General features: G+C 49.0%; 1 protein-coding gene across 3 annotated transcripts; it reads right to left on the bottom strand.

Annotated features, from left to right (window-relative positions):
- Positions 1–804: 804 nt before the first annotated feature.
- ccdc9 (coiled-coil domain containing 9) lies at positions 805–14933 on the bottom strand. Of its 3 annotated transcripts, XM_029170928.3 has the most exons (16): positions 14810–14933; positions 13313–13364; positions 13128–13232; positions 12383–12532; positions 10803–11123; positions 10059–10142; positions 9781–9945; positions 9469–9650; positions 9117–9181; positions 8482–8526; positions 7345–7462; positions 7117–7255; positions 6433–6925; positions 5607–5783; positions 5375–5503; positions 805–2652 (listed from the first exon to the last, which is right to left on the bottom strand). In XM_029170928.3, exons 2-16 carry the CDS (start codon positions 13313–13315, stop codon positions 2648–2650), a joined length of 2181 nt encoding a protein of 726 aa, XP_029026761.1. In that variant the 5' UTR covers positions 13316–13364; positions 14810–14933; the 3' UTR covers positions 805–2647. The 3 variants fall into 3 exon arrangements, with proteins under 3 accessions (XP_029026761.1, XP_055369966.1, XP_029026762.1); XM_055513991.1 differs by lacking the exon at positions 8482–8526 and having other exon boundaries at positions 7345–7474; XM_029170929.3 differs by lacking the exon at positions 8482–8526 and having other exon boundaries at positions 14810–14932.
- Positions 14934–15833: the final 900 nt, after the last annotated feature.

Genomic DNA, 15833 nt, shown 5'->3' with positions numbered 1-15833 from the left:
TCACCTGCCTGCCGGCGGCTTTCATCTCGGTGCCGGCGCTGGAGCCTTGTCCGACGAGGTCTCTGCCGCGGAGTGTGGTGTGCTCATCGGAGTCCGGACCGCAGGGCGGTCCGACACCGCGGGGCACGCGCTCCGGTCCTGTGGTGCGTTCTGGGCCGGACGCACGAGCTCCCTGACCCCTGCGAGCGCACCGGGCAAACTGAACTCGAGCTTTTCTCTGGCATCATCTGGACGGGACCGCTGTCAAGCTGCCCGAGCTCGAAGGAGGCGTTTCTGGTGGGATTTTCAAAATAAAACAAACTGCAATCCTGGGTAACCAGTTACCAGAAACAAACCCCAGGCATTAGCTTAGTACACTGAAATAAGTTGATAAACAACAGCGGACAAATAGTTTAATTGAATGAAGAAAATACGGGCTAATGAAAACATGGTCAAACAAATCATTGTCAAACGTTCAGAGGTCGAGACAATGTCCGTTACAGACGCACGTTTTCGTCCTTCAGCTCGAAACTTAACTTCACAACCTTTAAACTGCACATGGACAAACGGGTGGAGACGGGAAAACTACGCCCTTTTAATCTGAAGGAAACGCTTCCGCTTCACCACACGAATCTTTGTCCACCTTGACTCCGCTCCGGACGAGGAGGAGCTCAAAGAACGCAACACCCATCGATTGGGCCACAGTTTGAGAAACGTCCCGCAGCAGGAGCGATGCAGGCGTCCAGCCCTCACAGGCAGCAGATGCTGGATTCAAACCAGCACCCAGCAGGTTTCAGGTCACACAGCACAGAAAAACACAAGACATCCCAAAAACAAACATTTATTTGATGAATGAAAGAAAAACTAAAACTGATACAACAATAGCGTTGTTACATTTGATGTAGGAAAAGCTGAACACACATCTGGACTCTGGGGCGTGAGCTGATGAAGATGAGCTGACTTCAGCCATGGCTTATGAACCAAACATTAAAAAGCTACAATTGTGGATTCATGCTAGTCCTGATATGGTCACGACCACAGCGCACGCCACTCCACGCTGCAGGAAGACGTCGGAGAAACGGATGAAGTACAATCGTCGGAGCTCAGAAAAGCAAACAACCATTTGCATAAAGGAACAAAACAAAATATATGGTTAACAGCTGTCAGGCTACTCGCACAAACACCCAACTGTGGAATGTTCATCTCCATTAAAAACTGTACATATTGCATTTCCTTTCGCTTGGATGTACAACTTTTATTCATCAGACACAGAACATAAAAACATTAAAGCACAGGTGAGTCGCCACCACTCACATGATTGAAAGCCTGCAGAAAACGACGCACGCTCAAACCAAACCAAAGCAAAGCCCTTAGTCTGCTGAGGTATACGAGGAGGTTTCATTCCAAAATAAAAGCTCTAAACAGCAGCAAACCACCGTTGGTGATTCCAGCCTGCATCTGCAGGGAGGACTCCTCCCAGACATGGCCAACATGGCTCTAAGTGGGTTTAAAGGCAGTGTGGAGGGCAGAGGCGGAACCATCAGACGGATGGGGCAGATCTCTGCAGAACCAGGCTCCGACCACACGACCCTTCAGAACCACAACGGCAGGAAAACGTGAAACGCTCCCATTATGACGCAATCAGCTGAAACACAGAATCCCACGACTACTCGAGCACGCGGCGTCACACGGCTGCTCTGCCGAGGTGCCTTCGGGCATGACGCCTGACAGCAGGCCTGCATAGGTGCTTCTGTGTAAAACCAAAGGTCAGTGGGGTCTCAGAGCTACTGAGCTACTGCATGAATCAGAGGACAGAAATCACATTTAAAGCAAACGTCCTGAGAACCAGTCTGGTTCAGGAGTTTTTGTCTCATGACGGAAACATCTCCAGCTTCAGTTTTCCTCTACAAACACAGACCCACTGGAGGATGGATTTAAAAACCAGTTCTGACGCAGCAGTGCGAAGTTGTACAGTTAAATTAAACGGGCTCCTCAGTGACGCAGACCCCCCACGGCCACGTGGGGGGTCTGCGTCATTAAGAGCAGATTTCTATGTTGATGACAGGTTAGTGACGCCTGCTGAAACAGGCCGCTGGGATCCTCTGGAGCAGCCAGGGTGCATTGTGGGTAACGAAGGAGGACGCAGACGCCTGTGACGGCGTCCTCACATCCCGCTTCCCTCTGAACTCACTACCGAAGCTCCAGCAAACGCCTTAAAACACGCGGAGGCCGTTTTTCTTGGTGACCCATAAAACACAGCTCTGATGAATCAGGGGTTTTCAGGTTCCAACCCGATCACTTCAGAAACGTTTAGCCTCGTAGCTGCTGATCGTTGAGGTATAAGAGAACGGGTTTTGTTCTGTCACATTTCTATCCAATTGGACAAACGACCTTCACACCCACGAGAAGCGTCTTAGTAACAGAGCCAGGCATTTGGCAGCTTAGTACGTGACAAACTGAGACAAACATGGCAACAGACCCGACGTTGATCAGACCCTCAGAGTTGAAAAACCTTAAAACACTAGGGACCAAGGTGCCAATGGGATTACGCTCCTCCTCAGGACTTTTTTTCTGTTTTTTTCTGTTTTTTTTGATGCTTGACGGCCACTCCAGTGATGAGCAGTGACGCTGTTCATCCTCCCCTGAAGTCAGTCAGTTCGCAGAAGCTTCAGCCTGTTGATACAAACACAAGGAGGAAGTGGTGGGTGGCAGTGCAGGAGAAGTGACACTGAATGTGTGTGTGTGAGTGTGAGTGTGTGTGAGTGTGTTTCCAAAGCACATCTCAGGCCATTACCATTAATCTGCTCATTCAGCTGCTGAATTGGAGAAATAAACACACACAGATGGACTATAATCATAATAATCAATACTGCAAAATAATGTTCATTTACTACAGAACTGATGTCATTAAATTAGACACAACAACCGGTGAAATCAACTCATAGGAAAACAGACATGAGGGGAATAACAGCTTTAAATATCGAGAAGCTTTAATGACTTCAAATGTAACTGTTTAATAGGGAGCAGCAGCGAGCTGGAAGCAGGGCCACCGGACACGTGGCCTCATCATCTGTCATCGTTATATTACGTCACCACGAGCGGGAGGTGACAGACAAAGCAGCAGACGGAGCCTAACGCTCGCTCAGTGAACACACATTTAAGCAGGTATCGGACGTGACTGTGGCTCCGCGAGCTCTCTGGACGCTGTTTATTGCTCTGGAACAGGGCTGCTGCACGTCATCCATCTCCATCCACAGCCACATTCTCCACTGTGGAGCCAGCAACATCACAAGCCTTAATTCAATCTGACTTCAAACGGCGTCCGTCCTATCTGGCCCATCTCCGTCCAGCAGACCACGGCTCATTTCCTCCCAAAAAGCTTTTAAAGACTTAATTGCGTCTCTAATTTCCCTGGTTTCCTCATCTCCTCCCTGACACCAACACAACGCCCCGCATGAGCTCATCCGACTTCTGCTGCTCTGTGCGAGCGTCAATGTGACCATTGAGACACGACCCTCCACCTCAAACGCTTACATTCATGATGGGATTAAACCGTGTGTTTCAGTCACCTTTGCCTCCTGACAAGGAAGAGCACCTCCATCAGCCTGAAACCTGTCCACCCAATGTTAATATAAACACGTTAATCCGTCCACTACAGTGAACCTTTACTCCCTTTTCTCAGTATCAACCAAAGCTGGCGTCCCTTCTAATACGTTTCCATTAGTGCGAGTGATAAAACCACAGGCTGAGTGGCTGAAGGAGAGCAGCTCCTCTTCCTCTGCTCTGTGGTTTATTCTCTTAGCTCACTGCCTCTTAGATGCGGCGATGAGTGGAGCAGGCACGGATTCCCACCAGGGTGAGTGATTTCTATTCCCACCGGTGGCTCTCACGCTGTTAATGTGCGCACGCCTCATTCGCAGAACCAGGAACGGCTCCGGATCCCAGTGTTCAGCAGGCGTCCATTTCATGCGATGAAGCGCTTTTTACTAATCTGAAGGCCATTTACGGCTCGGCACCGAACGGGAGACAACAACCCAAAGACGATCCATTAGCTGAAATAAGGACAAAAAGGACAAAAAACAGGAACAAGCAACACGGGCAGCGGAGCCGTGCAAATAAAGACCCGCAGGAAAACAAAGCGGAACATCTGGAGGAGAGCAGGACAAAGGCTCACGTGGCCGTTCAGACCACTATCAGAAACCAGTTTCAGCTTCAGGTCAGACGAGGTGAAATATTTGGGTTCATATTCACAGAGTGTCTCAGAACCGATGTAACAGAACGGAACTGAAACCGAATGGAGCAGAAAGATTCTCCCAAACCACATCACACCTGTACCCGATGAAGCTCCGCATTTGCACCACCTCATTCTCTTTCCGTTACGTGTCAGTGGATTTGAATTTGAGGCAGATCAAGTGAACAACAACAACAAGCTGCAGACAAACATGAACCACCGTCGCCACGAGCGTCTGCAGGCTCCTGCTCTAAACTTCCCCTCGTTACCTGAAAAATTCATGCTATGTCAAAACAGTTCGTCTCAAACATCAGCTCTGGAATCTGGCTCTGCCTGTGATTAAGCTGTGTTTTCCTTCATTATGCAGGTGACAAGCAGCCAACTGTTCGTGTTCGACTCAGGCACCATGATCAAGTATGAATCCATGAACCTTACATGATCCCACCTGGTTCTTCGTCCTGTGTCAGACATAATCCTAATTATTTTATGCCCAGACTGAGAACACGCGAACAGGTCAGTGAGAGTTTAAATAAGAGGATTTCAACACTTGAGCTCTGGACTGATTTCCTGATAAATGCGGGTTCTGGATGGAAGATGGATTTCTCAGCTCTAAGTCTGTGCCTGTTCCAGATTGGATCAGGACGTCGCTAAACCTCGCCAAGCCCTTCATTTATTTATGAGTTTTGTTTGTATGTTTGCTGGGGCAGTTTATCTGGAGACATCTGGTCTCCAAGATGCCACGAACGCAGGGACGACACGACGCAACAGGCCTTTGAGCAGCAACAAGCGCTTCAAACAGAAGCACAGAGGCAGCGCTTCCACCACAGGCACCAGAAGAGAAACAAACGGCGCACATACGAGCACAACGGAAACAGGAGAAGAACGAGGAGGTGCAGAGCATCAGGAGGAGGAGCAGGAGGCGACTGCCAGGAGGCGCCATTGGCTGGAGGAGGCAGTGACGAGTGTCTGAGCCAAAAAACAGGCAAACTGCTCTGCTGGGGTGAGTATGAATATATCTGTGGGTTCATCGTGCTTCTGCTATTAATTATTTATATGTTGTAGGGACAAAAGCAAAAAGCAAAGCTCAGAGACGCAGAGAGCCACAGAAGCAAACCCAGCACAGAGGCTCATGAAGAGGAGGGTGAGAGGGTGAGGGAGACGCACCTGAAGACGGCGGCGCCGACGGATCCGCTGCCGTGGGCCCAGCAGGCGGCGCCTCCTGCTCCTCCGCTGGGTCAGAGGAGCTCTGCTCGGCGTCGAGGTCGGAGGGAGAGGGAGGGGCGTCCAGGTTGTCTGCCGCCAGAAGAGAGAAGCTCGATGAAAACAAAACTAAATACCAGAAGACCAAATCACTAACGGAGCCAAGCCTCAGAACCGCCCAGTATTCTTACGGTACCTTGTGGTTGTGACAGAGCAGGTGCATCCTGGTCCATCGTCACAGCAGCCTCACTGACCTCAGAGGGAACTGGGGCAGAAACAGCAGACGGGTCACACACAGAGACCTCTGACTGGGAGGGGTCTGATGGGACGAGCTCCGGTTCCGACACCATCACAGTCTGCTGGGCCGGAACCTCTGAGGAGAACACGCACGCACAGACATCTAAAACAATGTCCTGCCAGAAAAACAGTTTAATCCAGGACGAACAGAGCAAAGCGAGACGACAAGAAAAAAACGGAACCCTCTTTTCTTAAAAAACTAAAACCATAGCTACAGTTTGTTTATCTGGACCAAATTAGCTTCGCGTCATCTGTTTGTTCGGTGCTGTGAGCAGATGGAGCCGTTACGTTCCCATGTCTGTGTCTAACTATTACAGTCACGTCAGCAAACGCAGGTGGGAGACGTGACGTGAGCCACTGCCGTGTTCCACATGTTACCAAGACTCATAGGAATGAATGGACTTCACGTTTCATGTAACATTGTAAAAGGCTGAAGGCTTTGGAGCCGCAGCAGCAGCAGCAGCAGCAGGTGGAGCTCAGTCCCTGCAGGGCAGCAGCAAAACAAATGGATCAGAGCAGGTTCTGCACAGAGGGAGCTTTAGATCAGGAATAAGCAGCTCTAAGAACTGGTCCAGTGAAGCCTCAGTACAACCTGATGCTTAGTATGGCCGTTATTCAGTGACGCGTTAGAGCCAAATCTAATGCATTATATACATAAACCCGTCACCAGCAGATTCCTTAATACCGAGTCATACAACGCAGTGATGACTGCAGGCGCTTCCCACCTGGACTCTCCTCTGTCTGTGGCTCAGCAGCTTCACTGCAGCACCCGCTCATCTCCTCCTTCTTCTGAGGGGGGCTGTTCTCGGTACTGGGGGGTTTCAGCGGGCTCTCGCCTCCCATGCTGCTCCGGGGCGACAGCATCTCCATCTCCTCCCCCCAGTCGGACACAGGCTGGTGGCCGTCGAGCGGGGAGAAGGGGCTGAGGGGTTTGCCCCCCTCTGGTGACTCCTGGACAGCTTCTGGCGCTGGGATGTGAACCTTGGGCCTGGGCGTCCGCTGCTCTTTAGCGCTTTCTCCAGATGTTGGTCGAGAACGAGGCGCCGGGGATGTAGGCGAGTCACCCTTCACCCTGTTCGATTTCTCTTTGCCGGTGTCTTTCTTCTCATCGCCTCTGGAGTCATGGCCAGAGTCGCTCCCATCATCATCATCTTCACCATCGCTGGCATCCTCCCATTCGTCTTCATCCTCCTCTCCACCTCCATTCTTCTCCTCCACCTGACGACAGACAGAAAGACTCTACTCTTATATCTGCCCAGAGAGGCTGCTGATGAGGGGAACCTGTCTGCAGGCAGTCAGCTGGGACAGTACTTTCTAACTGAAGCTGCTCAAACAGAAGCCCTTAATGTCCCTGTATGTCTCCATATGTGTCCTGTGTAATACCGCTGAGCTGTTGCAGCCTTTCCTACCGTCTCTGCTGCAGTCGCCGCTGCTTTGGGCTTTTCTTCCTTCTGCTTCTCCTTTGTCACCGTCTCCACATTCTTCGTCTTGTCCTCTTTCTCCTTCCCTTCTTCTTCCTTCTCTCCTTCCCAGCGGTTGTCATGCATGCTGTCGAGGTCCAGGAGCATTTATTATAAATGTTCTTAAAAAAGGAAACACCTGAATGTGGTCAAGCATCGTGGAGTGGAGTGAACTACCTGTAGCTTGGCCTCGGCCCTCGACCTTTGCCTCTGCTGCGCTCCCCTCGCCCCGGGGTCCTGCCCTGGGACAGGAAGTCGCCGAAGGTGGGAGCTTTAGGAGGCCTCTTGCCGTCGTCTATTGGAGAGACTGATGGTGAGCATTAATAAAGCTTTTTAACAATTACTTTATCTAGATGCAGGAAATCAGAGCGGAAGAACGTTTTTATTTTCTTATAGCTGCTGCAAGACACAAACACCTGTACAGCCTAACTCGACCCAACTCAATGCTCTGACATGAACCTTGACTGAAGTCATCTAACAAAGACATTTAAAGACCAGACACTAAATCAGTTACATCATCCTTGGTTCCTTCCTCTGTGTCTCATGTAATTACGAGTGGAACCGTGTCAGACAGAGTCAAAGGGCTGCAGAGACCATCTGAACTCAGGGTCAGACGCTGCTGGTGCTGTGGTGACGTGACGGAGGATCAGTGCAGCAGAGCTCATCAGCATAATTCATCACCTCCCGTAAAAAGACGTCATGAAAGAGCATTTATTGTTGGACTGTATTAGTTTGAGCTGTAATCTTTTATTAAAAATAGATCTGTGTGTAAACACCGGGTCCCCTCTGATTTCCTCAAAGGAAAAAAAATCAAAGAGGAAAAGAGTCAAAGCAGGCTGTAAGATGAGAGAGGAGAAGGTCAGACACAGGGAGGGGATGACAGCTGGGACCGAAGGGGGGGGGGGGTCAAAGACAAAAAGACTGATGTGAGGAGGACACGCCATCATTCCAGGACATAAAAAGGTTCAGGAAAGTGACAGCACAGCTTTAGACACAGCTCATTCAGGTAGAAACCGTTTTCATCACACTACATGATGAACTACACGACATCGACCTTTCCAGTGGATCTCTGGCTGCTATAAGAGCAACCGACTGCTTCTGGTGGCACTCTGTGAAGCATAAAGGCCTAGAACTAGTCTCAGACCAGTTCTATAAAGCACATACACATGCTGCATGTAGACCTGTTGATTGAAATGTGGACTGAGCTCATGGAGAGGATGGACTCAGGCTGCATGGACAGGAGGGTGAGTTCAGGATGGGATGCATGTGCTCATAAACACACAAACGTAATCACAGGCCCATGCTGTGTCTGACCTGAGGCTCTGCCCCGAGGCTCAGTACGAGGGTTACGCCCCCGGGCTGCAGAGAGGACACACAAACAGTCACAGAGCATCCATCTCCTGAGCACAAACAGCATGTCCACAGGGGTAAACATGATTAATCTCACTGTGAAAACCAAACCTTAACGCAACGGGCCCTTCACGCCACATCCTTAAATGTGAATAAAAGGGCGTCGTAATTCTGAAGATCATAATAACGCACAAGTAAAAGAATCTATAGGAGGAATTAAAACAGTTTATCCAGTTCTAGCATTGTTGCTAACATTGCTGCTGTTGTGAGGATCATTAAACAATTACATCATTCTTTGGCCAAAGTTTGGCAGATTTGACAAACTTGAGTCAACCAGAGTCATGATTTGAACCCATGAAGGCAACGTGGGTCCTTCAGAGAGCTGCCCCCAGATCAGAGGTTAATTTGGACTCCAGGGAACTACAGGCAACATTCACATAACAAGCTTAATTAACACGTTTACATAACGGCCTTAATTAGCTGAAAGAGCAGGGTGGTCGACACGGTGTGTGTGTGTGTGTGTGTGTGTGTGTGTGTGTGTGTGTGTGTGTGTGTGTGTGTGTGTGTGTGTGTGTGTGTGTGTGTGTGTGTGGACTTGCCTCTCCTGCCTCCTCCCTGCTCAGACGAGTCGCCCTCTGCAGCTGCACATGGTTCCTCCTTGAACCTGCGAACGCAGCCGCAGGTCAGACACACGCATGAACACCAGTTCCTGTCACAACTCTGAGCACCTGTCACTTCCAATAAAGGCGCCCGAAAGCTATTTCTACTGCCGTCCTCTGTCTCTGACGAGGACAGCTGTGCTTCACTTAATTCATGTCTGACAACAACCAAACACCAACAACATCCCCTCCTTCCAAACACACAGGGATGAGGGATTACAAGTACAGGCTGTAATGAACGGGCCTGTCTCAGCAGCCATCCAGGCCGATGGCGTCAGTGCCCCCTCCTCACATGCTCTCGGTCTTCTGGGCGTCCCACTCCCGTCTCCACTGGCCCGTGGCGTTGCGGTGTCGTGCCAGTCTCTCCTCGTCAATCTGCTCGCGCTCCTTCTTCCAGCGCAGGTATTCTGCTCTCTCCCGGCCCGTCATGGACATGGTCATGTCCACGGAGCCTTTTGGACCAGGTCTTCGACTCTGCAGAGACAGGACGAGGGACAAACATGTGAAATATGTAGAGAGAGAGAGAACGGAATAATTCAAAAGCAGAGGCCAGGAAGACTGAGCAGCACCTCTGAACCCGCGTCTCCAGCCTCAGCTCACTTACAGTCCACTCTTTCTCCAGCTCGGCTCGAGTCTTCACGTTGTCAAAGTCCAGCCCGCCCCAGTTTCGTACGTGTCTCCTGCTGCCCTCCTTTCGGTCTGTGTCCGGCACCGGGCCTGAACGTCTCGGGTCGTCCAGGAAGTTACGGATCGGTTTGTCTCCATCCATCTATTGTAATCGCAAAACAATCATACAGTTTACAATGAACACAAAGAAAATGGTAGGAGTTTATAAAACAAAGCCAAGTGTCTGTGGGTTTGGTCCACAGGAGGCTCTCATACCCGCTGTCCTCTCTCGTACTCTGCTATTCTCTCCATCTCTTCATTCATCTTCTCAATGTTCTGTCGCCTCTTCTCCTCCCACTCCTGTCCTCAGAACAGCATCGTTAGTTAGACAATTGAATGTTGGATAAAATCAAAATCTTGGCAACTAACATAAACTACATTTACACACGCATCAGGTCAAAACATCCAGATGAAAATCTGAAGTCAGAAGAGCCTCAGACCCCAAACAGAACAAAATCTGCAGTAGTTCTGGAAGTGGAGGCACCGCTGCAGGACATGAACAACAAATGAGCTGTCACACTGAGCAGCATCAGCATCATATAATACCAACACACACCCGATGCCATTACCCAGAGAGAACAACACGTCGCTCTGCTCTGGAGCCCAGCGGTGCAGCAGCACCTGCAGACATGACGCGTTCATGACATCGTTCATTAAGATAAGAAAGCTTCGAAAAGCAATTAGGAGAATTAATAAAAGTGTGACTTCATCATTGGTGAAATTCTAGGAGTCAAATGAAAATTTAATCTAAACTAATCACAGATCAAACTTTGCTGCTGTGTTATTTTAAATCGGCTCCAGCTCTCAAACGTCCCGTGGTTCTGTGATACAGACGTCTCCACCACTCCAGACTCGGCTGCTCCTTCAGCTGCTCATATCGAGCATCAGCCAAGGAATAAACAGTCTACTCTTCAACTGTACGTGTCCAATCACTACCACTGGATTATCACAGTGTCTCACCTTGGATTTCCTGTCCATGCCTCCTCCTGGTGTGCTGCCTCCTCCTCCTCCTCCCCCTCCTTCGCCTCCCCTTCCTCGTCTTCCTCCTCTGCGTCCTTGTCCTCCTGTCTCTCCAGGTTCTCCCTCTCGAGGTGTCCGTGGTTCCCATTCTCTCTTCTCTTGGCGGCCTCCTCCTCTCTGACCTCCTCGACCCAGTCGCCCGGAGCCCGTCCTCCTGGGGGGGCTGTGCCCGTCGCTCTGCCCCCTGGGCCCATCGCTGTCCTCAGACGTCTTTTGGCCACGAGGCGTTGCAGGTTTCCAGTCATTCACAACTCTCTTCTCCTGCAGGAGGTATGACAGCAGTGACGGGACACATCATTCCCTGAATTCAACCACTGGGTGCTTTAATTTTGTTGCCAGACATGAAAGACCAGTGAAGCATTCGAAACTCCGACTCAATGATGAACCAGAGAGGATGTAAACGTCAGACGCCTCCGGGACTTCCGTCCTCCTACAACCTGTAGCTGGGCCTTTACACCAGCAGCCCTCTCTGATTAGCACCTGGCTCAGCTCCCCTGTAGGCTGCAGGATGCCCATTACAAACACGCAAAGCATTTTGTTTTCACTACTGCCACCACTCGGCTGTGAGGTCCAGTGCTGCACATACGGAGCCTTTCTGATGACGGTGAAAACCTGGACGTGCAGTTCAGGTCTATGAAATCGCTGCTCAGCTCTGCGCAGACTCACCTCTGACCTGTTTTTTTGCTAGGCTTGATTTTCATTTTTTGTGCAAAGACGCTTCACACAATCAATCAACAAGTCATTGCAGTTGTACTGTGTTTACAAGTTCTGGGGATCGTTATGATATGACCATGAGAAGTGTATTTGATGTTAAAAAGCTTGGTTCAACTTCCCTCTACGTTATCCTGCTGAAACACAGCAGATATGTCGAAACAAAATCCTTCATCACTAAGCGGCACAGATCCCCCAAACAGTCGATTTGAGTTTGTTTAGATACTTAGGACAGATCACAGGTTCACCGTCTCCTTAGTATCACTTTAAAATTATCTTCAGACCAAGAAATAAAAGCTGATAACTACCAGATGTGTGAGCCCATCACTGACGCAGCTCAATTAGGCTGATGTCTCCTTCACACTCTTACTTCATCTTACAGCCGGTGCGTCGCTTATTATAGAGCGAGGAGGGTAAAATCCTCTCAGAGACAGAGCTGCTGGCAAAAGAGGTGGCTGATATGACGCTGATCTATGATAGATGACAGCAACACAAACGGCTCAATGTCGCCAGGGTTGAGGCAAAACGCTGTTATTTATATCAGTCCAAGTCTTTTCCTTATCCCAGGCAACAACCAGTAAGTAACATTCAAACATGAATGTTCAGTTTTAAGAAGCTACAGTCTCCACAGGCTGTGTCTGTCAGGCTTCTGTTGATGTCAGTAGGTTCCACCAAGTCATCTGCATCTTTAACTCCAGGACTATAATTTATTACTGTACATGATTTAATGTTCACTGTTAACGCTAAAGACAGATTAGAGGAAATAAAACCAGGAGCTTGCAAAGTTTAGGATCCACGGCGGTTCTCACCCCTGCTGGTTTCGAGAGGTCGACCGTGACCGTCAGATTTTCCTTCTCTGTCTTCCTTCTGTCAGCCTCCGGCTCGTGGGGACGTGGTTTTCGAGGCGTTGTTATTGCAATGCCCTCCTGTTCGGCTTTCTTCTTGTCCTCCTCGATTTCCTGTTGTCATAAAGGGATAGAACGAGAGCAATTAGACTGGAGCAATGAGAAACTGTGCAGTTGCTAAGGAACTGAACTAAAAACAAACGCGATGAACGGATCCTCAGAACCTGAGTCAACGTTTTACCATCTCCAGGTTTGCTACACCAGTGATGAAATCTGATTTAATGTCTGACCACTGTTAATAACATATTACATCTAAGTCAATGAAGCAAATACTTCTTTTACATTTTTTTTATTAAAAACACAAAACAGAACATTGAAAGAAAAAAAGGGCTCCAGATGTGGCTGAACATCAGCGTGGGTTCGATTTGATGCAACTCTGGCTTCTCTCCAGTGAATTTAGAACCGAGCAGGTCTGATCTTATGAGAAGCAGCTTCTTCCTGCACACGGTGAATTGACCAGTTGTCAAAAGTGGTTCACTTACTACATCGTCCCTTTGCGTGTGTCAACAAAGATATAAAAAATTATGACTGTGTTCAGTTCAGAAATACTGTGTTTGTGATGTGACCTTGGTGTAAAATAAATCATTTATTTCAGGATTTGTTTTCAGATCACGTCCCAGTAAGAACCAGACGGTTTCTATATCCCTACCTGATACCTCTTGACCAGGGCTTCATTCTTTTTTCTCAGCGCTTCAATTCGTTTGTCCAGCTCAGCATCCTTCTCCTCCTTGGTCTTAAGATCCACCGCCGAAGACTGGTGGAGCAGAGGGACGGTCAGTCTCCAGAATAAGTCTGGCCCGTTATTATTCCCCCATTGGTTAGTATCTCACTCACCATAGCTACCCGCAGCTCTCTTCACATACAGCTGGCCTACTGCCGGTTCCTCCTGACAGAGGGACATACAGAGAATGAAGGAGACAGAGCCTCGCTTCTTTAGTGACTTACATAAAACTAATGCACCAGAGCAGGTAGCTTCATTCCTGATGAACACATTGAGAAACTGTAGTAATTGTCCAACATCAATTTTCACCACAGGCTTTGTGTCCCAGCTCCTCTAGCCCAGTAGAAGTAAACACAATGACCTTTACGTTTAGCCCCGTGTGTGACCTCTAAAATGACTACAAGTAAATAAAGAGTCAAAGAACAATTCTATGAATGACAGATGAACAAGTAATGAAAACACCTGAACCACGGTTAAGCCCTGTTCGCATGGGCCGTTTTTACCCACTCGTTGGCCCGTCTTTACATTGACAGTGGCCCGTCTTTACCCGCTCGGTGGCCCGTCTTCACATTGACAGTGGCCCGTCTTTACCCGTCTTTACATTGATGGTGGCCCGTCTTTACCCGCTCGGTGGCCCGTCTTTACCCGTCTTTACCCACTCGGTGGCCCGTCTTTACCCACTCGGTGGCCCGTCTTCACATTGACAGTGGCCCGTCTTTACCCACTCGGTGGCCCGTCTTTACCCACTCGGTGGCCCGTCTTCACATTGACAGTGGCCCGTCTTTACCCACTCGGTGGCCCGTCTTCACATTGACAGTGGCCCGTCTTTACATTGACAGTGGCCCGTCTTTACATTGACAGTGGCCCGTCTTTACCCACTCGGTGGCCCGTCTTCACATTGACAGTGGCCCGTCTTTACCCGCTCGGTGGCCCGTCTTCACATTGACAGTGGCCCGTCTTTACATTGACAGTGGCCCGTCTTTACATTGACAGTGGCCCGTCTTCACATTGACAGTGGCCCGTCTTTACCCGCTCGGTGGCCCGTCTTTACCCGCTCGGTGGCCCGTCTTTACCCGCTCGGTGGCCCGTCTTTACCCGCTCGGTGGCCCGTCTTCACATTGACAGTGGCCCGTCTTTACCCGCTCGGTGGCCCGTCTTTACCCGCTCGGTGGCCCGTCTTTACCCGTCTTTACCCGCTCGGTGGCCCGTCTTTACCCGTCTTTACCCCCTCGGTGGCCCGTCTTTACCCGGTGACGTCGGTGCAGCTGATCACAGGTGAGGCGTTGATGACGAACAACGCGTCCCTAAAGCGTCAGTAAGCGCATTATAGCCGCACATCTAACCAGACTGAGCCACAGCAGCAACGTTAAAGCAGGATATACACCCAACTACGCTATTAAAGACGACCATTACTCCAAGTGTGAGTTTGACTCTGGTCTGTGGACAGTAACACAACCACACCGAACCATGTCTGCCCCAAAACAAAGCGCCGAACCCGCCACGAAGAAAACGCGTTACACGGAGAGACACACGAACGACACAAGCGACAAGCGGTTTATGTATTAGGTTCATGTATAATATAGTTTAAATTCCCAACTTAATTCTATTACCTTTATCGCGGGGAGGGTTCAACGAGTGGACAGTGAAACGTTTGGACTCGTTGCCAATTTGTGCGCCTCACAGTGTCCTCATTATGTGACTTCCGGTAGCCGCGGCTGACTTCCTGCCAAATAAAGGCCCTTCTCTGGGACGTTAAAGAGACAGAGTCGCTTACCGGCCAGGTCGCTCCACTTCGTTCTTGCATTAATACCGCTAACGATTCTCTCAAACTTTAAGCGCTTTAAAGATGTAACAAACAAAAGGCATAAAAAAAACAGCACAACTCAAGGATATTTAGTGTTTTCACAAGTGCAGTTTGCCAGTCGTCCACCAGAGGCCGCTGACGGAAGGCAAATGAACTTGACCTACATTAATGAGGCCTGATACACAAATACACAAATGTGAACTTCACTAACTGTAAATTGCAAATCCGTTCACAGTGAATTCGTTTACAGTAAATCCATCATTCGATATGACAGACATTGCTGAAATAATATTACATCGTGTGATTTGTGTGAATTTTTAGGGTGATTTTAGTTACGTCATTGCCCATCGTGCCCATGCACATGTCGCCTCTGACTGTCCAGTTTTATACACACATATCAATATCAACAGGATGATAATTCATTCCGTTTGATATCTGAACAGACATTAGATGATGATTTGTGTAATGATTTCATCTATTCTTGCTAATTGTGCTATCACAACACCACAACGTTACAGTGGGAAAATAGCGAAGGTAAATAATACAACTAATCAAGAATTATGACCCAAACTAGATTCATACTGGAGCCATTCTTATCTCCTATCACATTTACTAATGCTATCATTTTAAATGAAGATCCACTCTTCACTTTAGTTTTTCCTGTAATATTAACGCCTGATTTAAATAGAGAACTCTAATTGGTTAGGACAGAATAACACACAGCTGGCATGAGTCCAACTGTCCACAAGACACAACTGATACAAACTGTTATAAATAGCAGGCTGTCTTCTTCCACAGATATAAAATACTATGGCTTGAACAACCTCTGC

Source organism: Betta splendens, chromosome 13 (assembly GCF_900634795.4).
Source record: "Betta splendens chromosome 13, fBetSpl5.4, whole genome shotgun sequence".
Lineage (NCBI taxonomy): Eukaryota > Metazoa > Chordata > Actinopteri > Anabantiformes > Osphronemidae > Betta > Betta splendens.
The sequence above is the reverse complement of the archived record's forward strand: the minus strand, read 5'-3'. Positions and strand labels throughout refer to the sequence as shown.